At 56.5% G+C, this 25,095-nt stretch overlaps 1 protein-coding gene across 1 annotated transcript; it reads left to right on the forward strand.

The window, feature by feature from the left end:
• Positions 1–757: 757 nt before the first annotated feature.
• MIGA2 (mitoguardin 2) lies at positions 758–25,095 on the forward strand. The gene is made up of 16 exons (XM_070596878.1): positions 758–873; positions 3,336–3,574; positions 4,486–4,696; positions 6,298–6,410; positions 7,126–7,243; positions 7,634–7,770; positions 13,016–13,133; positions 14,550–14,650; positions 15,235–15,350; positions 16,370–16,442; positions 16,630–16,716; positions 20,596–20,694; positions 21,031–21,165; positions 22,008–22,061; positions 22,736–22,852; positions 23,083–25,095. Exons 2-16 carry the CDS (start codon positions 3,479–3,481, stop codon positions 23,287–23,289), a joined length of 1,782 nt encoding a protein of 593 aa, XP_070452979.1. The 5' UTR covers positions 758–873; positions 3,336–3,478; the 3' UTR covers positions 23,290–25,095.

The raw sequence follows: 25,095 nt of genomic DNA on the forward strand, positions 1-25,095 counted from the left end.
GCACACAGAAATATTAGTTATCGAATGAATGAAAGAATGTGACCTTACTGATAATTATATTTTAAAAACTTAGATGTGCCCAGCTTTTCGCAGTTTTGAAAGGGCTGCCACACCGTTTTCTTCCTATTCTCACCAAAGCCCTGCAACTCAGGCAAGGCAGGAATTGCATCCCCATTTCACAGAGGGGTAAGCTATAAACTCTGAAGAGCTGAAGTGGCAGAACTTGATTCCAACTCAGGTCGGTCTGATTCCAAACCCAGTGATTGGTGTCAGGCAGTTGGGCGGTCAGATTTGAGTCACTTCACTCCAGCTCTCAGGGACACAATGTCTGGTAGGGGAGACAAGGCACTTTTGCGAACGCCTCCAGAAGAAGATGGAGAGTGGCAAGGCTTTAAGAGGATGCTGTGGGTATTTGAAAATGGGCGCTTGAAGAGCGGGAAGGACTTGTCCGTGTGGGGACCAGTAGGCATCGAGGAGCCAAATAAGAGGGCGCAGAGCGCCGCCACCTCCTTCCGCAAAGCCCCTTCCAAACCCAGTTGCTCTGTCTCAGTCCGTTTAAGATTAGCTGCCCTGCCTCACTCAGCCGCCCGTGTCAATCTAATCCCGATGGCCAATCATAGGAGAGAAAATAGCACTTCCGCGCCTCAACCGCACTTAGGGGGCGGGGCAGAGAGCGCCGAGAGGCGACACCAGATTGGTCATGTGACCCACCCCATTGGTCCGAGGCAGGAGCAGCGCGGGGCGGTTCGGCGACGCTGATTGGCCAGAGAGGGATTGGCCCCTCGTGAGGCCACGCCCCTCGATGGCCCGCGAGGTTGGTTGCGCGGGCGCCAGGGAAGGAGACGCTGCCCTTCCGCAGCGATGGGATCCCGGGTGAGTGGCGGCCCGGGTCGAGCGGGCAGGCGGCGCGGCAGGGGCCGGGAGTGAGGCTGGCGGCGGGCGGGAGCCGGGCCTACGCGAGGCGCTGGGTGGGCGCGCAGGTGTCCGGGCTCAGCCGGACTGGAAGGGCCCGCATTGGAATGAGCAGGTACCCGGGCCGTGGGCGGCGCGAAAGGTGGAAGGAGAAGGTACCCGATCAGTGAGGAGATGCGGGCCTGGAACGTTGCGGGGATCGGACGACCCTCAAGGATGTTCTGGTGTTCGGGGGCAGGAGAGGAGGGGGCTTGACCCGGGGCTGCGCAAAGAGATGTCTGGGATGGAATGAGCAGATTCTGAAGACAAAGATATTGCTGAGGTTCAATTCGGGAGTGCCCCGTGCCTGACCTGGTCGGCCTGGTGAGGTGTCCAGGCTGGAATGGGCAGAGGGTGGCTCAAGGGAGTGCCCGGGCTGGGGACGTTGCTGGGGTCAATGCAGAAAGGGGGGCTGCTCAGGCCAGAATCATTAAGGGGGTTGTCCAGGCCAAGGGAGGAGGTGGGCTGGTGGAAAGTGTGGGCATCCAGGCTGGGGGTGTTGTAAGTGCCATGGTGGGGGTGGAATGAGGAGGTTCCTGCCCGAAGTTATATGGCGGGAAAGACCACTGCCCAGGTTGGGGCACCAGGTGGGGAACATATCCATGGGCTTCTTATTGCGGAGAAGATGTGGAGCCCTCTCTCTGGATCATGCCAGGGGGATGAACAGGGCACGGTTGGGCTGGCTCTGGATCCGTCCCCGGCTTGGAGCAGGCTTGGGGATGGGTGTTGCCACCTTACACCTGCCGCTCTCCTCGAAGTCGGTCCAGCAGAGAGCGCTCTTCCCTCTCCTGCAGACAGGTGCCGGGCCGCCCCGGCTCACCATCTTCACGCCTTCACGTGGGCTCCTCACTGGAGGGTGCAGAAGTCCTTCAGGTGCAGCACGGAGGCACACGTGGCAGTTGTAGCTGGCAGCTCAGGGGAAACACCACAGCCTTGGGGTCTCCCGGAGCTGAGATCACATCCTAGCTTGGCCATTTACTCAGTGACCTCGGTCAGGTCGCTTATCTCTCAGAGCCTCAGTTTCCCCATCATAAACAGTGGTTGTTGCGAGGGTTCTGTCAGTGACTAGACTCGAAATCCTCTGTGGAGAGCCTGTTGCAAGCCTGGCCTGTAGTAAGAGCTTGGGAAAGAGTGGCTGTTGATCTCGGATGTTCTGAGGCCTGGGCCAGGCTGGGAGAGTGAGAGGGGTGGCTTATGATTTTAACCTGGGCCCTGAACCCTGGAGGTCACTTAGCTCAATTTGCAGCCTCCTGGCAAGATGTCCCCCACCCTTGACAACATAACAGATTCCTCAGCCCTAGGATATTTCTCTGCCACCCCCGTCACACACACACACAGCTCAGCCCTAGAGCTACGCTAATAGGATTGTCCATCCTTTCCTCTCACTGGGGATAAGCCATTTCTCGTGCTGGTCCAGTGACTTTGGCAGCCATCCCGGGTACAAAGGGTCTGTCCCAGGCTGCATATTCCTTCCGCTTGAGGTCCCAGGAAACCTTGAAGGCATCCTGGGCCTTGGTGGTGGCGGTTGCTGGTTGGTGCCCTGTAGGATCTTGGGGACTGGGCTATGTGAAGTCAAGCCACTGGTCAGTGAAGGCCATTTGTTGGCCTTGGAATGGGGCAGTGGGGTACCCTGGGGGTCTCAGAAGGCCCCAGGGCAAAGTTGCCCTTGTAGTTGGTGGTTCTGCTAGGGGCTTGCCACTTCCTGCTCCATATTCAGGTTAGGAAAAGGGGAGTAGTCCAGGAGATCTTGGTCCAAGTCCTGACTCCACCTCATTCCAGCTGTGTGACTTTGGATGCCTGACTTAGCCTCTCTGCGCCTCAGTTTCCTCGTTGGAAATTGGCAGGCGTAGGGGGTGGGAGAGATCGATAGCAAGTAGTTCACAGAATTGTAATGATTCAGTGAAATAATGTCCGTAAAGAACTCAGCAAGAAATACACACATAATGTGTAGTGGTTGTTATTATTTGAGGAAATACCCTGCTGTTTTCGTACTACAGTCTACCGGAAGTAAAGCATTCTTGGCTTCGTGGGAAGTGGAAAAGAGGTGATGATTCTCATCAGGGGCCTGACCCTTGGGAGGCCTGAGATTTTGTTTGGCACATGGGCCATGGGTTTGAAAAGACTGAGAAAGCGTGGCAGAAAGCCCCATCTTCCAGGCCTGGGGTGCACTCTTGGGCTAGTGTGCCAGAGACGCTGCCTTCTGCTCCCAGGGCGCAGGGTGCAGAGTGCCTTCTGCTGGCGGGTGCAGAGGGCCGGGGCCTGGTTGCAGGCCTGGCATTCCAGCCATAGGCTTGCTTCCGTCTCATTTCCCAGAGCACTCTTGTGTGCGTTTCTCTGCTCACGGGAGCACATCCTTGTGTCTGACTTGGTCGTCTGTCTCTCAGCTCTGTGGAGGGAGCCTCTGGTATGTGTGTCGCTGTCCTTTCGCGGTGTGGATGGTGCCCGGGACCCAGCCAGCAACCAGGTGAAGACGTTCTCCTTGGAAGCTCTCGGCCCCGAGGGCTGTTGCCTGGGCTGCTGTCTTGCCATGGCATTCCGGAGGACTGAGGGCATGTCCGTGATCCAGGCCCTGGCCATGACGGTGGCCGAGATCCCCGTGTTCCTCTACACGACGTTTGGGCAGGTAAAGACTGGGGTGGGCTATGGGCTCGTCCTATACACCCCTGGTCCCTGAAACACTGAGCCAGTCCTCCAGGCTCCCTCAGCATCCGAGAAAGCTGGGCCCTCCATGCTCTCCCAGGTGTCCGGTGTCTCCTCTTTGATCAGAGTGAGAAGGGCTGGGTTAGGAGTCTGGGGCCCCGAGCCCAGTCTTCACCCACCGTCCTGTGACTCTCGACCTCAGTTTTTCAGTCTATAAAAGGGGACAATAAAGCCCTTCCTGCCAACCTCAAATGTTTGTGGCTGACCAGGCCTCTCGACACTTCCTGAAGTTCGGCCCTGAGGGATGCAGCCCCTCCCGGGGGCTCGCAGGCCAGCAGGCAGAGAGCGAGGGAGGAGCAGCGAGTGGTAGGATGAGACTGCCTGGTGGAGTGAATGTTGAATGTCATCATCTTCGAGGAGTCGTTAAGAAATGGGGTCAGCCAGCCTGGGTTCGATTTCTGTTGCTCTGTCATCTTGAGCATGTGTCTTAATCTGCGTGAGCGTCAGATCTCTCACCTGGAAGGTCCCAGGCCTTCAGACAGGTGGCACAGTAAAATCCTGGTGCAGTGCCTGGCATAGCGAGCGCTCAGTCGCTGGAGCTGTTAGAGTCACGGCTGATGGTGTTCAGATACCTGCTGGACCCCAGATGCAATCTCCTTGGCATTGTCATTTTGCCATCCCCAGTGCCCCTCTTTACATTGCTGTGGTCCACATTTCACAGGGGCTGGCCTGGTCCCCCCTGTCGAGGTGGTTCCCTCTCCATGGTTCCTGGCCAGCAAGTAGCTCCAAGTGCCCCATGCGTCCCCGCCCCTTGGGCGCTCCTCAGGGCAGCTCGGCCTGCCTCAGGGCTCTCTGGGGGAGATGGAACCCAGCTGCCTCCCGCTTCTCCTGCAGTCTGCATTCTCGCAGCTGCGCTTGACACCAGGCCTGCGGAAGGTCCTCTTTGCTACGGCCCTGGGGACTGTGGCCTTGGCCCTGGCCGCCCACCAGCTGAAGAGGCGACGGCGGAGGAAGAAGCAGGTCGGCCCCGAGATGGGAGGCGAGCATCTGGGCACAGTGCCCCTCCCCATCCTCATGGCCAGGAAGGTCCCGTCGGTGAAGAAAGGTAGGTGTGAGGTGGTGGGGAAGGGCCTGACCTGGAGTTACCTCCCAGCTGGGCCCCTGTTAACCGTGGGGTCTTGGGCTAGTGACATTCTGTCTCCAAGCTCTGTTCGCCCCATCTGTGAAGTGGGGGTGACAGCAGAACCTCCTTCTCTGAGTCACTGTAAGGATTGGTGGGTGATGTGGCCAATGCTCGTCTCCATCGGTGATGGTTGTTCTTGTTATCAGACGACCCTTTGGGAGCACCCGGGTCCAGAGAGGGCTGGTGGGGCACAGCTCCTCTGTCCAGGGAGGGAAGTGCCCCGGCTTGGGCCCTGGAATGGCCCAAGTTTCCTGGGCCAGATGGTATTTTCCTCATCTCCCTCTTTTTTTAAAGTAAGGTTTGTGTTGCATACAGTAAGAGTCACCCCTCTTGGCATACAGTTCCATGAGCTTTGACGAACACGTGTAGTCATATAATCACCACCACAGTCAAGGACTGTTCTATCACGCTTTAAGCCCCCGCTTTGTGCAGCCCCCTGAGCCTGCGCAGATGCTGATCTGTTTTGTGTCTACTGGCATGGCTTTAAAACCTCTGTGGCCCTGGGGCGGCCTCGTGGACAAGTGGTTAAGTTCACGTGCTCCGCTTTGGCGGCCCAGGGTTTTGCCGGTTCGAATCCTGGTCACAGACATGGCACTGCTCATCAGGCCATGCTGAGGCGGTGTTCCACATGTCACAACTAGAAGGACCCACAACTAAAAATACACAGCTATGTACCAGGGGGCTTTGGGGAGAAAAAGGAAAAATAAAATCTTTAAAACAAAAAACAAAAAAACAAATGCTCGTCTGTGGCCCCGTTAACGCTGTGATCTGGCCCCGCGGTGTGTGCCCCGCCTGACTGTCTCTAGATCACTTTCCAGGGCGAGGGCTTCACCGACGCTCTCCTCTTGGGAGAAACCTGTCTTAAGAAGCAGAAGTCTCCCCTAGTGAAAATGAATTTTAACTGTGAATTGTCATTGCGAAAGGGAAGTTCTCTCTTTATAATTAGGGAAAGAAGTTTTCGATGAGTTGAGAGACGTGCATGTGGCCGGGTTTCCGTGTGGTGTTGGCGCCCGGGAAACCTGGAGCCATTTCCGCACCAGCCTCGCGCTTGCCTCCCCTGGACCACCACCACCACCTCTGCTTTCACCTTATTTCCCTTCCCTGTGTTTCTCACTTTTAAAAAATCTTTTGAGTATGTAAAAAAGTTGTTGCCTCAAATCCTGTTTTGGAAGGAGGAGAATTCCAAATGGGTCACTCAGTCAGCAACACGGGGGAGGCCGAGTGAGGAGGAGGCGAGAGCAGCCGGACCTTATCCTCAGCCTCAGCCCGGCAGGTCGGGGCCCCTCCTCCGGGCCAGGCCCTGTGCTGGGTGACAGGGATGTTTGGTCACGAGCAGAGCGACAAGCAGGAGCCAGCGCTCTTCTGCTGAGTGCACATGCTTGTGGTGCTCTGTCGTCACCCTGACTTCGACGGTCAGGACAGGTCCCCAGATGAAGAGGAAGGGAGGTGGCCCGGAGCGGGGAACGGCCTGTGCAGAGGCTGGGTGGAAGCCTGCGTGACCCCTGCCCTCGTGTTCCTCACAGGCTACTCCAGCCGGAGGGTGCAGAGCCCCAGCACCAAGAGCAACGACACTCTGAGCGGCATCTCCTCCATCGGGCCCAGCAAGCACTCAGGGTCCTCCCACAGCCTGGCCTCGGTGAGGACCTGGGGGAGGGCGCCAGGGTGCCGGTCATGCCTCGGCTCAGTCTCTGGCCTCAGGGGGCTAATGGACTGGTAGGAAGATGGGATAAGAGATTTCAGTCATTCAGCCTCTCAGCCGTTCGTTCATCTATCTGTGCCTTCTGAGATTGTCCTTGATCACTCTCTGAGTGCCAGCCCTCGGTGAGAGGAAGGGGGCGAGGTGCAGGAGAGAAGCTGATGGTCTCTTGGGGAAGATACTGTCTAGGAATAAAGTACATGTGTTCGTTCATTCGTTAGACATTGAGCAAGCACCTGCTCCGAGCCAGGGCCTCTGCTAGGTGCCGAGGATGTAGAGATAAATAAGACAAAGGGACATTTATTTTCTCATGGGGAATGGCTTTGGCTCATTCACTCAGCTGGTCATTCATTCATTCAGCAAGCACTGAGTGCCAGCTGTGAGCCAGGCACCGCCCTGGGGACCCAGAGGCGAGCAAGAGGTGGCTCCTGTCCTGGAGGAGCCCACAGCTGGCAGTTTCTGTGAGGTGTCGTCAGGTGCTTAGAGTTGTCGGTGGAACCAGGCTGTTCTGAGGGCTTGGCCGCTGTGGCGGGGGGCCAGCTTCAGGGGTAGTATTTGGAGAGAGCGTGTGGCATGTGGTCAGGCAGTAGGGGAGGCTCAGAGGTCCTGCAAACGGTCTGGGAAGCCCTCACCTCTTGCCCTGCTTGACGCCCAGACAGTGGCGGTGAACTCATCCAGCCCCATGGCTGCGAGTTCGGGACCATGGGATGCCAGAGGGATGGAGGAGTCCGTGACCACCAGTGACGGCAATGCCGAGAGCCTCTACATGCAAGGTACAGGCCAGGAGGCGGGCCCCAGGGCTCTCCTGGGGCGGGGTGGGGAGGACTGGCCTCCTCCAGAGCCAGGTCAGGCTCAGGACACTTCCCCAGGTGCTGCTTTGCAAACCCTTCGCCTGCCCCAGAACCCCCATTCAGTGGTTTCCAGCCATTTCTGGACGGGGCCAGTCTCCAGGAGCTGATCTGGTCTGAGTGAAAGCCTGTAGACTGACCTGCCCTGAAAACGTGATCAGGACCCAGCCCACATGGTCCTGCCCATTTTTGTCCTTTGGGGCCCTCCTGCCTCCTCGCTCTTCTGAGCCCCGTCTTGAGTGACATTGTATGGGGCCCAGCTGCTCCCCGTGTGCTGGGGGCCTGACTCTCCCTTCTCTCCCTGCCCATGCTCAGGCATGGAGCTGTTCGAGGAGGCCCTGCAGAAGTGGGAGCAGGCTCTGAGTGTGGGGCAGAGAGGGGACAGTGGCAGCACCCCCACACCCGGGGACAACCTCCGGAACCCCGAGACTGCTTCAGAGGCGATGTCCGAGGTAGGTGGTCCTCCCCTGCGTCTTTCCTCCCCACCCTGGAGAAGGTGGCATGGCAGAGGGACAGCCAGACTTTGGGAGGCCGGCCAGCAGCCCTGCCTTCTGCCAGCCAGTCACTTGTCCTCTTGCATGTGAGGGTTCCCCTTGGCGAGGATGTCGATCCAGGCAAGTGAAATATTCTTTTCTTGTAACATGCTTAGCACATCCTGGCCCTGGGTAATTATTCCATAAACGGCAATGGTGCTCACACCTGGTCCCGACTCTGAGGCATACTTGCCTTCAGGAAAGACCAGAGGGAAGTGGCTGTGTCCTTAGTGGAGTGGCTCACATGGCCTCGATCTTGGCTTCACAGTTTTTGGCACCGTCCAACTTTTCTACAGTGAACATTTATTTCAATATCAGGAAAAAGAAAGAAAGTAAAAAAGCTAAAATAAAAAATTTTTGTCAAAAGCACATCAAATATATATCCTAGGATGGGTGTTCACTGAAGCATTGTTTTGTAATAGTTGAAAACATGAAAAGCTGGAAACCATCTAAATGCCCATCAGTAGTGTCTGGAATACTACACAGCCGTTAAAAGGCTGAGGGAAAGCTGGGTGGGCTGATCAGTTGCTTTCTCCACTGATGTATCGTTAAGTGAAGGAAGCAAGATGCCCCATGTCTATAGTGTGACCTGAGTGTGTCCACTTTTGAAAACACATCCGCGCATATGGGCACCTGTTGGTAACTGCTGGGGTGTGTGTATGCTTTTATTTTCCTCTGGGCAGATGCACGGGAATTATTAGTGCTGATCTGTGGGGACAGGGTCTGCAGGCTTTTGTTTTACTCTATTGTACGTTTCAGTCTTTCTTTACTGTTTGACTTCTGTAATTTCAAGCACATGCTTATAGGCAGGGTTTGTGTAGGTGGTGGTATTGTGGGCTGTTTCTATTTTATTCTTTATACTTTTTGTATTAAAAAATACCCCCAGGGCCGGCCCGGTGGCATAGTGGTTAAGTCTACGCACTCTGCTTTGGTGGCCCAGGGTTCATGGCTTCGGATCCTGGGCACAGACCTATACACTGCTCACCATGCTGTGCTGTGGTGGCATCCCACATACAAAATCGAGGAAGACTGGCACAGATCTTAGCTCAGTAACAATCTTCCTCAAGCGAAAAAAGGAAGATTGGCAACAGGTGTTAGCTCAGGACCTCTCTTCCTCACCCAAACAAACAAAAAACCCCAAACGCCCTTGAGCTCCTGTCCTCTGCTGGAGCGAGGTAAAATGTGGGGACACGTCTTTGGGGAGCAGTCTGACAGTATCTGGAGAGTCAGTCCGAGACTGGCCAGGAAATGGGAACAACTTCAGGTGTTGAAAAAGGAGGGCGTTGAATCTCGGGCATTGGTTGCACAGGTGAGGGAGTCACTGAGAGGCCCAGGGCTGGCGAGGGTGTGCCCAGCGCTCAGGAGCCAGGGACCTCTTGTGGGAGCTAACACCACGATGCAGGCTGACCAGCAGAGGTTGTCCCCACTTGGTGTGTGGGTGGGGGCAGGGATATGGTGTGAGGCAGGACAAGGAGAGGAGAATTGTCATGTCCTGTCCCTACCCACACCCCCCATCCCCGGCCTTCTTTCTTCCACCTGTGCCTCTGTTGGCCGGGGGCCAGTTGGCAGGGGATCTGGGAAACAGAGTTTGCAGTACGGGAGTGGGGGCATGCCTGGCACAGCCAGTAACGAGTTGAAGGTGTGTGTGCTGGGGGCATTAGCTCAGAGGCCTGTCACCCAGGCATGACCGCTGTGGTTGTGGACGTGAAGGAAGCGTCTGGGGCTCAACAAAGCCTTCAGCACCCGGGGGCACAGCTGCATCAGGTCACCTCTGCCTGTGGCCAGATGACGGGCGCCTGCAGGGGTGCATCAGGGCAGCGAGAAGAGGGCAGGTGGCTTGGCTGCAAACGTTCTATGTATTGTTGATGCTATATCTTAAAATTATAGAACTTCCGTTGTCTTTCTTGTTGTGAAAACAATTAAATATTCTTCCTAGAGTAGTGAAAACTACAGAAATAGAAAAGAGAGGAGAACAAAAGCACCTGGGCTCTAATCAGACAGCTCATGGTTGTGTCGCGTGGGCAAAGGCCCTCCATCTCCCTGAGCCCTGGTGTCCTCCACGGGACAGGGTACCAGCTGTGTGATCCTGGCCCCTAGTCAGCGCTCAGTGAATGAGCTTTGTCATCAGCGTTATGATGCCTGTAACCCTTCATTCAGACAGAACCACTTTGTATCCTTCCAGGCATTTTTCTCTGCTAAACGTTGTTCAGCAGGTCTGTTGAAATATAATTCACATTGAAATATAACCCGCATGCTGTACATTCAGCAGGTTAAGTTGTGCAAGTCAGTGGCTTTTAGCATAGTCAGAGTCATGTGAATACATCACACCACCACAGTCGATTTCAGAGCGTCCTCATCACCCCAAACAGAAATCTCATAATCTTAGCAGTCACTGCGCCCCGTTCCTTCATCCCCCGCCCCAGCCCTAGGCAACCACTGATCTACTTTCTGTGTCTATAGAGTTGCCTGTTCTGGACATTTCTATAAGTGGAATCATCTAGTGTGTGGCCTTTTATGACTGGCTCCTTTCACAGTTTAATGTTTTCAGGGTTCATCCTTGGCGTGTGGGACCCTGTTTTGTTTCTGGTGATGGCTGAATGATATTCTGTTGTGTGGGTCGACCACATTTTATTTATCTGTTCATCAGTTGATGGACGTTTGTGTTATTTCCACTTTTTGGCCGCTACAAACATTTATGTACAAGTATCTGTGTGGACATATGTTTTTAATTCCCTTGAATATATCCTCAGCAGAGGAATTGCTGGGTCATATGGTAACTATATTTCACATTTTGGGGAGCTGCCAGACTGTTTTCCAAGGCAGCTGCACTGTTTCACATCCCAGCAGCGGTGCACGAAGCTTCCAGTTCTCCACATCCTCGTCAACACTTGTTGTTATCTGACTTTTTGATTCTAGCCATCCTGGTGGATGTGTCTAGCCGTCTCGTTGTGGTTTTGATATGTGTCTCCCTGATGGCTAATGATGTTGAGCATCTTTTCATGTGCTTATTGGCCACTTGTATATCATATTTAGAGAACCGTCTATTCAAATCCTTTGCTTTATTTTTAAATTGGTAATTTATCTTTTTATTATTGAGTTGTAAGGGTTCTTTATATAGTCTAGATACAAGTCCCTTATCAGAGATAGGATATGCAGATCTTTTCTCCCATTCTGTGGGTTGTCTTTTCCCTTTCTTTTTTTTTCTTTTTCTTTTTTTTCCTTTTTCTCCCCAAAGCTCCCCGGTACATAGTTGTATATTCTTCGTTGTGGGTCCTTCTAGTTGTGGCATGTGGGATGCTGCCTCAGCATGGCTTGATGAGCAGTGCCATGTGCGCACCCAGGATTCAAACCAACGAAACACTGGGCCACCTGCAGCGGAGCGCACGAACTTAACCACTCGGCCACGGGGCCAGCCCCATCTTTTCCCTTTCTTGATGATGTCCTTTGAAACACAGAAGTTTTTAGTTTTGGTGAAGTTCAGTATATCTATTTTTCTTTTGTCATTTGTGCTTTTGGTGTCATATCTAAGAAACCATTCCCTAACAAGGTCACTTCACAGAGAAAGAGCTGGCAGATCTCTGCCCAAGGGACAAGGCTCTCCAGGCCACGTGGGACGCAGTCTGGCCCTGTTGGAGAACTGAGCAAAGTGGCCACTATGCCTGGGGTCCCTTGGGCCTGGGGTCGAATCCTAGCTCTGCCAGGCTCTAGCTGGGTGGGTGCAGCCTCTTAACCTCCTTGAGTTTTCTCTGTTAAATGGGGTCACAGAATACCCCCCTTTGAGGGCAACCGTGAGGCTGACAGCGAGGTGCCTGGTCCAGGACAAGAGCTCAGTGAAAGGCAGCCATTTCCATCTTTACCGGCCCCTTTGAGCTCCTCCGGCTCTTTCTCCCCATTGGCCTCGGGCCCCAGCCAGCCCTGGTCTCCTCCCTGGGGTCTGGTTACCTGCAAGTGCAGCATCTGGCAGCCTTTGTGGAAAACAGAGTTGGGCCTGCCCTTGCCTGGCCCCTCGCCCCAGAAGCTCCTGGGTTCGAAGCAGCAGTGGCCTCTTCTTCCCACGCCTTGACTTGGAGGCAGAGGGCAGCAAGGGTCACCAAGGGGACAGGCTGCTGAGCCTGGGTGCAGTGCCTTCGCAAGCACGCATGGTTAATAGCAGTGGCGTGGTTTGAACCCAGCTCTTTCTGGGCTCCTGGCTGCTCCCTTATTATAGTAACAAGTACAGGAATTACGGTAATAGCTAACACGTTCTGATTGTCACCCTATGCCAGTCTTGTGTGAAGGACTTTGCATCTCTTATCTCCTTCGTGTTTTCCCTGAAATCCCAGGGAGTAAGCACTCTTATCTCAGTTAACAGATAAGGAAACTGAGGCTCTGAATGGGGAAGTTATTTGCTTGAGGTCACACAGCTCAGAACTGGTGGTGCCAAGGTTGGAACCCGGGTCTGCGTGGGTCCAGAACAGTGCTGTTCAGCAGGAAGCCCCAAATCTCATTTAAGTTTCTAGAGGGCCGGCCCGGTGGCACAGCGGTTAAGTGCGCACATGCTGCTTCAGCGGCCCGGGGTTTGCTGGTTCGGATCCCAGGTATGGACATGGCACCACTTGGCAAGCCATTCTTTGGTAGGCGTCCCACATATAAAGTAGAGGAAGATGGGCACAGATGTTAGCTCAGGGCTAGTCTTCCTCAGCAAAAAGAGGAGGATTGGCAGCAGTTAGCTCAGGGCTAATCTACCTCAAAATAAATAAATAAATAAATAAAAGTTTCGAGAGACCACAATAAAAAGCAAAAGGAAACAGATTAAATTAATTTGAATAATATATCTTATGTAATCTAGTATACCCCAAATATGATCGTTTCAACCTGTAATCAACATGGAAAATCACTGAGATAGTTTATGTTCTGTCTCTTTTTGGAGCTGTTTCGAATTGGTGTGTATTTATGCCTACGGCACATCTCAGTGGAACTGGCCACATTTTGGGTGCTCCCTGGCCACATGTGGCTGGTGAATCCTGTCCTGGGCAACTCGGGTCTAGATCTCTGCTCTCGCTGCTGGACCCCAGAACCTTCTCCCCTGTCCCCAGAGGCTAGGCCCCCATCATTGGTGAGGGAAGGGGCGGTTAGCACGTGGAGCTGGGAGGGCCTGGGGTGACGGTCATTGTGTTAACTGTAGCCAGAGTCACAGCGAAGGGAGTTTGCGGAGAAGCTGGAGTCCCTGCTGCGCCGGGCCTACCACCTGCAGGAGGAGTTTGGGTCCACCTTCCCGTCTGACAGCATGCTGCTGGACCTCGGTGAGCTGGGCCCAGGCACAGGCGGCGGGGTGGAGGCAGACGGGGGCAGTGGGAAAACCAGGGTGTGACTCCCTCAGTGCCTCAGGCAAACCGGGATCCCCAGGGCCCTCGGACCTTGTCTGATCCAGGGCCTCAGGGCACAGACAGGGAAACCGAGGCCCCTCAAGGGACAGAGGAGGCAGGCAGGAGCAGAGCTGGCATGAGGCCCCAGTGTGCTTTGCCCCATGGCCTTGGGAGCAGGCCTGGGGTTTGTGTGTCAACATCTCCCCGATAGCTGCCCCAGCCTTTTGTTTTGAGCCCTGTCCTGCAGGCGCGGGGCAGGCGGAAGGGACGGCTTGCATGGAGATTAGCCCAAGGCAGGCCAAAGGGCCAAGATCACAAGTCCTGCTGTGTCCGTCCCATTGAGGGAAAGCGGCATGGCCTCGCTATGAGGAAATGAAGTTACTCGGCCGAACAGCCCGTGTTGTCTGGTGCCTGTGGCGGGCCAGACCCTGTGCGCTGAAAGCTACTCCAGGTTCCTTTCCTGGGTGCTGTCAGCCCCAGGGGGCGACATTAGACCCTGAGTGTCCAGCTCTCTGTTTCTACCAGTGGGGACACAGGCCCAGCAAGGGCTGGCCAAGGTGACATGTCCTCCCGCGACCTGTCCCTGAGTGACTTTGCCTATTGGAGGACTCCTGCTTCCTTTGACCTCCCCACTTGGCAGAGAAGGCTGGTGGGCATTCAAGGTGGTGGCCTCTGCTTGTTTGTTCGACAAAACTTTCCTAAATGCCCTTGAAGTCCCACACCCCCAGCCCTTGACTGCGTGGGGATGATGCCAAGTGAGTGGCCTGTGGACTCCCTCGAGCCCTTTGGTGTCAGTGGCTAAGTTTCAGCTTGTCAGAGAGGGGAAGCAACTTGCCCAGGGCCACACAGCATGAAAGAGTCTGCTCCTCAGAGGAATTTAAAATTATGGACTAAGAACAGTTTAGTGGATACCAGGGGAAAGGTGGAGTGGGCACAAAGGGTGAAGTGGTGCACCTACAACATGACTGACAAACAGTAATGTACAACTGAAATTTCACAAGATTGTAACCTATCAATAACTCAATTAAAAAAAAAAAAAAGGAGTCTGCTCCTCAGAGCTCAGGGGCCACGAGGCCTCATGGTCCAGTGGTGTGGCTGTGAGCAGGTCTCCTCAGCAGCTTTGTTTCCACACGTAGCTGTGCCCACTTCCAGGGATGTCGTAGGATGGGAGGAGGTCATCCCTGGGAGGCGGTGAGCCCAGAGTCCTCCTGCACAAGTGCCCCGTAAATGGGAGCTTTGCCGTCGGCAGCCTCGTCCGCCCCAGAATTGGGCGTTAGTGGACTTTTCTATGTGCATTCCGCAAAGCTCGGTCATCTGGGGAGTCTCAGTTCGGCCCTTCTCTTGCCTCCCCAGAGCGGACGCTCATGCTGCCCCTGACCGAGGGCTCGCTGCGTCTACGCGTGGACGATGAGGACAGCCTGACCTCGGAGGATTCCTTCTTCTCCGCCACTGAGGTGACAGGGCGGGGGGATGGGTGCAGAGGGAGGGAGTGGAGTGAAGGCCAGGCCCCTGGCGACCCTCTGACCCTCCTGGTGAGCACTGGGTTGTGGGAACGTGAAGGCATTTCCTCTGACGGGAGCAGAATTTGGCAGTCACCAAATGCTGCTCCCCCCGGGACTCAATGCAATTGCTGGGGACAGAGAGGCCTGAGAAGCCAGGGGCTGTAGGACCTGTGGGTGAGGGCAGGGGTCCCCGCCCCCACTGGCTCCAGCCCACGCTGAGCTATCCCTTCTCCAGACCATGTGTCCATTGCTTTGCATTAGACTCCTGCCATGGCCACTTGTGTCCACCTGGCCATCCCAGTCTGCGGTAGGAGGATGTGGCCGAGTGTCCAGTACATGGTCCCTTCAGGAAGGAGCCCTGGAGATGGGGATGCTGAGGGCCAGAGCTGGACTCGAACCCAGGCCTCCTGCCTCTTGGGCCAGTTCCCTCTGACACCCCGTCTGAGAGGTGGGCAGACGCCCTCACCCCCTGGGATGCTGCTGACACAGGCTTTGACGAGCTCTTCCTCTTCCTCTTCCTCTGCACCCTCCCCCAGCTCTTCGAGTCCCTACAGGTCGGAGATTACCCGATCCCACTCTCCAGGCCGGCCGCCGCCTATGAGGAGGCCCTGCAGCTGGTGAAGGAGGGCAAGGTACTCTGCCGGACCCTCAGGTGAGCATGTGGGGAAGGAGGCAGGCGGGGTGGGCCCCAGCCCCCGTGGAGGAGGCCGGAGAGGCCAGCGTTGCTGCTGAGGACGCAGCTGGGCCAGGCTGGCCGAGGGCTGTGGGAGGCTGGCCGCCGTTCCTGCTCAGCCGGGGAGCCTAAGATGCCCCGGAGTGCCGAGACAGGCGGCTGTGGCATTAACAGTGACAAATTAATAGAATTAACTAATAAAATAACAATAGTTGGTGCTTGTTCTGAGTTCTCAGAGAGGCCCGGCCACAGAAACACAGTGGGCACTGTTCCTAAGCCCTGTGTCCCAATACACCGCTTTCAGTGGCAGCCCGGAAGCCAGCTCCGGGGACACACAGACCCTGACTCTCTCCACGTTCTGCCACTTGGTGGTGTGTGGCCCTCGACAAGTCACCTAACTTCTCCTAGCCTGTTTTCTCATCTGTGGTAGATTCGAGCTCTTATGCATCTTACGTTCGTTCTTCTGTATGATTTGACACTCAGAATTCGGCTTTTGGTCATGACTCCAAACGTAAGCGTGTGGATAGAGTTCCCTGAGTGAAGATGGCGGAGAGCCCCGGGTGAAGCCTTGGCGATCTGGTTACAGGAGAGCCAGGCCAGGGTGCCTCCAGCTGCCCGGCAAGGCCAGCCCAGCCCAGAGTGGGTAGTGACCCCTGCCCTGGCGTCCTGCCAGCTGGCAACAGTTTAGCCATTTTGGTCTTTTACCCATGAGGTTCTTTTGCTGGTTGAGGCTGAAAGGAGGCCGAGGTCAGCCCCACCCCCAGTGACCAGACTTGCCAGCTCCGCCCCATGCCATTGAGGCGACATGTCCTCCTCAGAGAGCATCCAGCCAGCCTCTGCCTTTGGTTCGGGGGAAACTGAGGCCTAGAAGGGGGCAGGCAGCTGTCTGAGGTCACACTGCCAGGCCAAGGCAGGGCCACCCAGGGCTCCCCCCGACCCTCATGGGGGCCTCACTGGGCGGGGCCCACATGGTGTGACTGTCTGTGCTTCCCCCTCAGGACAGAGCTGCTGGGCTGCTACAGTGACCAGGACTTTCTGGCCAAGCTCCACTGTGTGCGGCAGGCCTTTGAGGTGCGTGTGGTCCAGGCCGCCTGGGGAGGATGGAGCCGGCACTGGGGGCGGTCACACAGGTCTCCCGCCGGGCCTGCTCCCATACCTGGCTCCTCTGGGCAGATGGGTCACCCGCCCAGCCCCTTCTACTGCCCTCCCCATCGGCTCTGGGGCCCGCCAGCCCAGTGCTCATTCCCCCCTTCCTTAGGGCCTTCTGGAAGACGAGAGGAACCAGCGTTTCTTTGGGGAGGTCGGCCGGCAGATGGTGACGGGCCTGATGACCAAGGCTGAGAAGGTAGCTGGGCTGCGGGCTCCCTTTATTCAGCTTTTCTTCCCTCCTCGCCTTTTTTATTTTTATTTTTTTAACTTTTATTTGGTTCTGTGAAAAAAAAAAAAAGCCCAACTGCAATCCAGCTGGGGAGCTTGGACTTCCTCCTGTGGGTGTCAGGGAGATGGGAAAGCATCGGGGTTTCTTCCTGTGCTGATTTAGAAAAACGTGAATCTGTATTGCTTTTTATTTCTGATCACAACATAACGCAGTTTTACAAAATTCACCGACCATGAAATGCAAACCATAGGTCCCCCTGAACCCGTCCTGCTCGAGGGAGCCGCTGCGCCAAAACTCCCACGTCAGGGAGTCTGACATGTCCCTCCCACGCACTTTCATGGACTCGAATCCTTGAACATCGTTATTTAATTTCCAGAGCTCGGTGTGTGCCCTCCAGACTGGTCTGCAGCTTTATTTTGTTGTGTCAGAGTAGATTCTGTCCATCTTTCCACATCGGGAGAAGCAGTTACTTTTACTGACTGCGTAGTATTCCGTTGGGTGGCTGCCTGTGGTTTATGTGGTTCTCCTGTGGATGGACATTCGGACTGTGTCTGATTTTTCCTCATCACAGACACCACTATGATAATCTTCTACAGCTCTTTAAAGGTACCTGTGAGGTTTTCCGTGCGACAAAGCCTGAAATGTGGCAATAACTGGTCCTGGGCTCAGACATTTAAACCAAACCAAATCAAACCATCTTGCTGGTTTGCCCTCTGAAACGCTTTGACAGCTCACGTCCCCACCAGCAGGATGAGAGTGTGTCTCTTTACATCTTGGCCGATGCTGAGTATTCGTAATCTTTTAAATCTTTAGTTTATCCATTGTGCCACATCTCTTTGATCATTAATGAGGTCACGTGAATTTTCGTGTTTGTCAGCCGCTTGTGTTTCTTTTGTTGGGTTGGGTTCGAGTAAAGCCCTTGAACACGGCTCTCCCCGCTGAGTCCCTTCTCCCCACATGCTGGAGCAGTGGTTCCAAAGTGCACCTCTGACCTCGTCACCCAGCGCTTGAAACCCTCCTTGGCAGCTCCGGCTGCCCTTGGTGTGCAGACCAAGCTTCGTGCCACAGCTGCTGTTCTGTGCGCTCTGCCCTGCCCAGGCCAAAGGCCTCGCGAGACTGTGTCCCCGATTGGGGCCTTGGCATGTGCTGGTTCTTCTGCACCTGCAACACTGTTCTTCAATTCTTTTTTGTTATTGTTAACAACTTTATTATAAAATATACATAAGAGACTGTAAAAGTGTATCTGTAGGATTTGATGAATAAAAAGATGAACCCCTGTGTACCCTGCACCCACGTTAGGAAGAGGAACACATACCAGTATCTCGAAGCTCCCAGTCCCCCCCCCGCCCCTTCCTTGGTCACCCATCTTCTGAGTCCCCACCAGCCGTCTCTTTCCCCGGGAGGGCTCCGCCTGATTCATCCCCTCGGGCCCGAGAGCCCCTGTGCTCATCCCACCTAGCATGGCCCCATCACCCCGTGTCCTGCTTGCGGGTCACCGTGTGCTTCTCCTCGTGACTCTGAGTTCCACAAGGGCCGGGCCCACAGCGTTCCTGGCATAGGCGTGTGCCCGGCCCACGGCCTGGCCCAGGGCAGTGCTCTGTAGACATTGATGCTCGTTCTCTCCGCAGCTGCTCCTCACCGAGCAAGGAGCCCGCACCTTATCGCATTTCCGTACCTCCCGTGGCTCATTCAGCTTGATCACAGTCTCTGCCTGGCGGATAAGGAAGCTGAGCCTGGGGAGGTAAAGGGCCTCGCCAGGGTCGCTGAGCAAGGGAGAGGTAGAGCCGGGGTCTGAACCCAGGTCAGCCTGGCTCTGGCTGTGCCCTTATCTGTCCTCTGTGGCCGCCCCAGGAGGGTGAATGACGGACGAGTGAAGGACAGGAACGTGGGGCTGCAGTGGGCGCCGGGCGCGCAGCACACCGCTCGCTCTCTGTGCTTGCTCCCACAGGGGTCCAGAGGCGAGACTTGCCTCTTCCCGGCCTCCGCCCAGGGCAGGACTTAGGTTTCATTTTTATTAAGAAATCAAGAAGAGGGGCCGGCCCTGTGGCCAAGTGGTTAAGTTTGCGTGCTCCGCTCTGGTGGCCCAGGGTTTCGCCTGTTCAGATCCTGGGCATGGACGTGGCACTGCTCATCAAGCCATGCTGAGGCGGTGTCTGCATGCCACAACTAGAGGGACCCACAACTAAAAAAATATACAACTATGTACTGGGGGGCTTTGGGGAGACAAAGGAAAAAATAAAATCTTTAAAAAATCAAGAAGAGGGGCCAGCCCTGTGGTGTAGTAGTTAAGTTTGGCGCACTCCACTTCAGCGGCCCAGATTTGGATCCCGGGCGTGGACCTACACCACTCATCAGCCATGATGTGGCGGCAGCCCACATATAAAGTGGAGGGAGACTGGCATAGATGTCAGCTCGGGCTAATCTTCCTCAGAAAAAAAAGGAAAGAAATCAAGAAGAAGTTCAAATGGCTGTGTAGTGGCTCCTGGGTGCCAGAGCCTGCGCCAAGCCCTGGGACTGGAGTGGTCATGGATGCGCCCTGTTGGGTCCTTCCAGGCAGGCGGGGCTGGGGCAGGTGCGGTCTGGGAGGACTGGCTCTGTGGGCAGCGCCCAGGCCCTGGAGCTGTGGAAATCGGCCCACTTCCTCACTGTGTGTCCACAGCCAGATGTGAAAGCTCTCCAAGCTTGGGTCTCCTCATGTATGAACAGGTGTGTCCCAGGGACATTCTGAGATGATGTCAGACATGCTCAGCAGCCCGCAGAAGCGGCAGCCCTTATCGTCGTCGTGGTCATCATTTACACATGAGGAAACAGGGTCGGAGAGGTTAAGGCACAGCCCCGGGGTCATCCTAGCAAATTCTCTTTAAAAGTTAATGAAAATAGTTTTGTTTTTTTTTTTAATGAGTACAAAAATGATTCATGCTCATTGCAGAAAAAACTATGACAGTACAAAAGAGTAAAAGGAAAGAAAGACAAATTGTCCCCATTCCCATCTTGTTCACATTTTGGTGTACATCTGTTTGACATCTCCTCCGCCCGTGGTTCTTTATGAACCCGCCTGTGCTCTTCTGTGTCAGCTCCACCCTTCCTGGCTCTTGGGCACTTCCCTGACCTCCCGAAGCCTCCGTATTCTCATCTGTAAAGTGGGTGTAATCTGGACCGTCCCTCGTAGGACCGTAGGGATTAAATGGGTTGATTCGTGTTAGAACAGTTCCTGGCACATACTGGCTTTCCTCCTGTCCATAAATGCACGTCTGCAGATCCTGTCATAAGCCCCAGCTAAACCTCATGGGCTCAGAGAGTGAAGGATTCGTCCCACGTGCTGACAGACTTAGTCCCTAGCAGCAGCTGTCTGACACGCTGTTCATTGCTTAGGTCCAGGCGCTGGGCTGATGGTGTTACCTCATGAGCTCATCAACGCCCCCGGAATAGCCCTCTGAGTATGGGGCTGTCACTTCTCCTGTTTCACCAGTGAGGTCCAAGGTCATGGAGATTTGAACCTTTGGCTGCTGGGCTCATGTCGTCACGCATCTTTCCAGAGCGAGCTCACGCTGTGGCGTGTGCACATCTCCTGGAAGGCAGGCGGGGCTCGGTCACGAGCTGGTCTGAGACACTGCTATGCGCCCTGGTGTTGGGTCTCTCCCAGACATGCCCTGGTCTCTGCAGAGGCACAGCGAGGTGGGCAGGGGACACTTCCTGCCTCGTTTTCCCCACGGCTGCTGCTCAGGGATAGGCCCTGGCCTTGCCTTGGCGTGTCCTCCATCCGTGGGCCAGCCTGTCCCTGTGCATCTAGTCCAACGGGGTTTGGGCCCCTCTCATGACCGGAAGAGCCTGTGCTTCTCCCCACAGAGCCCCAAAGGCTTCCTGGAGAGCTACGAGGAGATGCTGAGCTACGCCCTGCGCCCGGAGACCTGGGCCACCACGCGGCTGGAGCTGGAGGGCCGTGGGGTGGGTTGGCTTGTGCTGCGCCCTGGCATTCTGGGGTCCCTCATAGCGGAGATCCTGGATCAGGAAGGGGGTACCTGTGCTGAGCTCTGCCTTGATTCTGGGGTCTGAGATGGTGCCATCACTGCTACAAGCCCCAAGTTGCTGCCCTGCCTGGGCCCAGGCTGGGAGGGAGATGGCCCCGGTTGCCCCCATTGCAGAGCAGAGATGTGTCTGCTCAGCCGTGTGTTCCCACCCAGGCCCCTACACGCCCTAGCCTCCTCTGGCCTCAGTCTTCCCATCCGACAGCGCCCTGCAGCTCGGGCACTCTGGGCCTCAGAGTGCCCCTCCCTCCCACAGGTGGTGTGTATGAGCTTCTTCGACATCGTGCTGGACTTCATCCTCATGGACGCCTTCGAGGACCTGGAGAACCCCCCGTCCTCGGTGCTCGCCGTCCTCAGGAACCGCTGGCTGTCGGACAGCTTCAAGGAGACGGTGGGTGGCTGCCCCCACTCCCAAGTGCACACACACTCAGGTGACCCCATGTGTTTGCCTGGACCCCGCTTCCCTCTGTCCCTGGCTTTGGGCACCAGGGCTCCCCACCGTCAGGCAGCAGTCACCCCTGGGCAGGTTCCCTCCCTGCTGTGATTTGGGGCTGCAGGGCCTGGAAGACCAGGCGGCTGCCCTGGAGAAGCTTCAGGGGATCGCACTGCTCTCCTCTGCACCAGTGTCAAACAGCCTGCTGTGCGTTTTCCATGTGTTCTATGGTTTCACCGAGTGGTTAATTCGACTCATTCTGTGCTGGCATGAATTCTCTTCAATTTTAATGCATCCTAGTAAATTAAGTTAAACTATGGGGAAGAAAACAGGACGAGCAGGAGAGCATCCAGCGCAGGGCCCCCACCGGGGAGGTGTGCCACTCGGGCAGCTATGCTGTGTGGCATGGGAGCATTGGTGGGGCGGGGGGGGGGGGGGGGGGCGGGTGCTGGTCATTTACTGGCAGTTTACAGGCAGTAACCATGGATCCCCACAAACACCGAAGGAGGTGGGGGTGCCGGGATATGGCCATTTTACAGAGGAGGATACTGAGGCCCAGAGAAGTTAAGTGGCTAGTCCAGGGACCCACAGCAGTAAGAGTTGGAGTCAAGATTCAGATTTAAGTGTTTCTGAGTCCTGATCAAGGGGAGGGAAACAGCAGAGCTCAGGCACCAAGCCCCATCTTCCTGCTGGGGTGGGGTGAGCTGGGGTAAGGGCTTGGTCCGGGGCTGAGGGATGGGTAGGGGCTGCAGGCTCGGCCCGTTATTCTGACACCCGGTGGGGTCCCATCTTTGATTTAGGCCCTGGCCACTGCTTGCTGGTCAGTCCTGAAAGCCAAGAGGAGGCTGCTGATGGTGAGTGACCCACAGGGTCCCTGGGGAGGCCGTGCTTGGCCCTAGGTGTGGTGCCCAGCTCAGCTGACCTCCATTCTGCATGTGCTGGCCCCTGATCTGGGGCGGGGGGGTGGAGGCAGAGGAATGGGGCTGGTGCAGGGAGGTCTTGCTGAGCCCAGGGGGGAAGGGTGTTGTCAGAGGGAGGAAGGGCGCATGCAAAGGAGTGGCGGCTGGCTTGGCTGGCTTGGCTGGCTTGGCAGGGGCAGCGGGGTGGGGGTGGGAGGCCCCTGAGGCAGGCAGAGCAGCCCCCTCCCACCCATCAGGCTGCTGTTATCTGCACTCCCAGGCGGCCACTGGCTGCGTCTCTGGCTGCCATCCATGTTCCCTCTGCCAGCCGGGCGCTGCTGCCCAGCTGATGCTGATACCAGCTGCCACTGCCACTGCCACGTGCCCCGGGCACTTCCTGAGCTGAGCCCCCTGGACCCCTCCTCGGGCAGTCCTCATAGCAGACCCATGGATACCCTGTTGTGCAGAGGTGGAAACCTGGGCTTCGGAAGCCCCAGTTCCTTGCCCGGGGTCATCCAGCCAGGGCGTGAGTGAGCCGGGCCTCCCTGTGAAGCCCAGCTCTTAACACGACCCCAGGGCCTGGCCGCCTCTCCCCGCTGGGTCCCCGCTCAACCTCGTGCCCTCCGCAGGTGCCCAACGGCTTCATCTCCCATTTCTACTCCGTATCGGAGTGCGTTAGCCCCGTCCTCGCCTTCGGCTTCCTGGGACCCAAGCCCCAGCTCTCTGAAGTCTGTGCTTTCTTCAAGGTGAGCAGGGAGCGCGGCGGCGGCTGTCCCCCAGCTCTGCCCGAGCCCTGGGACAGGAGCTCCGCGAGGTGCCAGGAGTGGAGCGAGGGCCTGGGGCTGCTCCCAGAAAGGGCTGGGCGGGGGTGCCTGCAGGGGGTGTGCTGCCCCTTCCCCAGGGGCTCTGGCTGGTCGGGAGGACACGGTGCAGGGGGGCAGGGCCTCGCCTGGGCCCACACCAGTGCTGTCCCCAGCACCAGATCGTGCAGTACCTGAGGGACATGTTCGACCTGGACAACGTGCGCTACACATCGGTGCCGGCGCTGGCGGACGACATCCTGCAGCTGTCGCGGCGCCGCAGCGAGATCCTGCTGGGCTACCTCGGGGCACCAGCGGCCAGCAGCGTGGGCCTGAACGGCGTGCTTCCCCGCGAGAACGGGCCCCAGGACGAGCTGCAGTAGTGGCGGCGCAGGCTCGGGGAGCAGGGCTGCTGGGGCCTCGTCCATGTGGCTGAGAGAAGGCTGCCTCTTCTCCTCCTTTGGGTCAGCATTGAAGGGCCCGGGTGGCCATGGCCGTCAGCAGTGGCAGAGCCCAGGCTGTGGTGGCCAAGGGCAGTTGCCCCTCACCTTGTCACCCCCCCCCCGTCATCTGGGAGCCCCCAAGGCCTGGAGGGCAAACTTCCTTGGAGAAGGATGGAGCCCCTTGGGGCCTGCCTGACTGTCCTCAGGTGTCCCTGGGGGAGGCAGAGGCTGGACCTGGCCTGTGGGGCCTGTGGGAGAGGAAGGTAGCGAGAGAGAGGAGAAGGTGTCGTGACAATTGGGACCAGCAGAGCTGGGATGCCCTGGGCGTGGGACCCTAAAACCTCCCACCACCCCAGGGCTGCTGACAAGCGGGGCTGGGAAGGTGGAGGTGAAAGATGGGGGTGGCAGCGCTCTGTGGTGTGAAGGTTATGGATGTTCTGAGCTAGAAGGAACCTGGGCTGGACAGTCAGAATTTAAGCCTCTGGCTGGCCAGTCCTGACGGCCCCCCAAACCCTGCCACCACCTTAGAGAGTTTGCAACTCCAGAGAGTGATGCTGGGGGGCACCGTGGTGGATGGCAGGCCTGGACTTTCCAGAGGTGGACCTGCTTTCCTTGTGCTCACGTCTGGGCAGGGACTGGACCCTTGACAAACCCAAGCGCCAAACCAGGAGGCTGTCCCCTGACATTCCCTTGCCCTGCCAAAGATTCTCATTTATCTTCCCACCTCTGCCACCACCAAAGATGGAGGAGGCAGGGCTGGTCCTCCCGTCCCCACCCACCTCCTCTCTGAACCTGGAACTCCCCGGGTGGGGCTAGGCGCTGAGCTGGGGGCTCTGACCAGGGGTCATCCCAGGCTCGTCACCTGTGCTGCCATCAGTGGTGACCCCAGGAGTGAGGAGGCCCGGGTACCATGTGAGGGGAGATCAGGGATGTAAGTGGCTGGCCCAGCTCCCCAGCCCTCATTGGGACAAGAAACTTTCCTGGCACTTTGCCTTCAACTCGACGCACAAATGCTCTCGTGCACATGCTCTGAGCCGTGCAGCGGTGTGGAGCCTGCCTCGCTGCTGCAGACAGGCTCGTGGGCATTGTCCCTGTGCCAAGGGTTTGTCAGCCCTGCAGACGCACTTCTCTCAGTGTTTTCACCTGCGGTGAGATGTTTTATTTATTGCCTTAACACTTTATTTTGAGGTTCTGCCCCTTCCTAGGTTGAGAGGGCTATGAGAGAGAGAGACTCCTGGCTCCTCAAACTCTGGAGTTGGAGGACTGGCCATCAGTCTGCCCTGAATGGCAAAGGAGCCCCAGGGGCCGGCGAGCTTGCCCACATGGGCAGTGGGAGAGGGGATGTGGGAGGGGTGATGCTGGGCGGGGCCCACCATCTCTCAGCCCACTCCCCTCCCCAGACTGGAGGACCGCTGTGCACTAATGCTGGTTCTGTCTCCCACCCACCTCTTCGAGGTTGATGGGTGCCGAGGAGGGAGCAGCCTCCCGGCAGGAGGGACCCAGGGTGGCCTTCCTTCATCCCGACATTCCGCTCATTTGCACTTACCCTGCGCTGTGAATGTAATCTTGGGCCTGCACTCCGGCCCGCTCTGATTTGCTCCCGAATCACACAGAAGTGGCATTTTCATTTCATCTTTGTTTACACGCCCACGCACTGCCTCTGGCACGCGATCTGTTGCTGCTTCCAACTTTTGTATAGTAGAGCCCGTGTGCGTCGACTTTGAGTCAAATAAATGATTTAAAAGA

Source organism: Equus przewalskii, chromosome 26, assembly GCF_037783145.1.
Source record: "Equus przewalskii isolate Varuska chromosome 26, EquPr2, whole genome shotgun sequence".
NCBI lineage: Eukaryota > Metazoa > Chordata > Mammalia > Perissodactyla > Equidae > Equus > Equus przewalskii.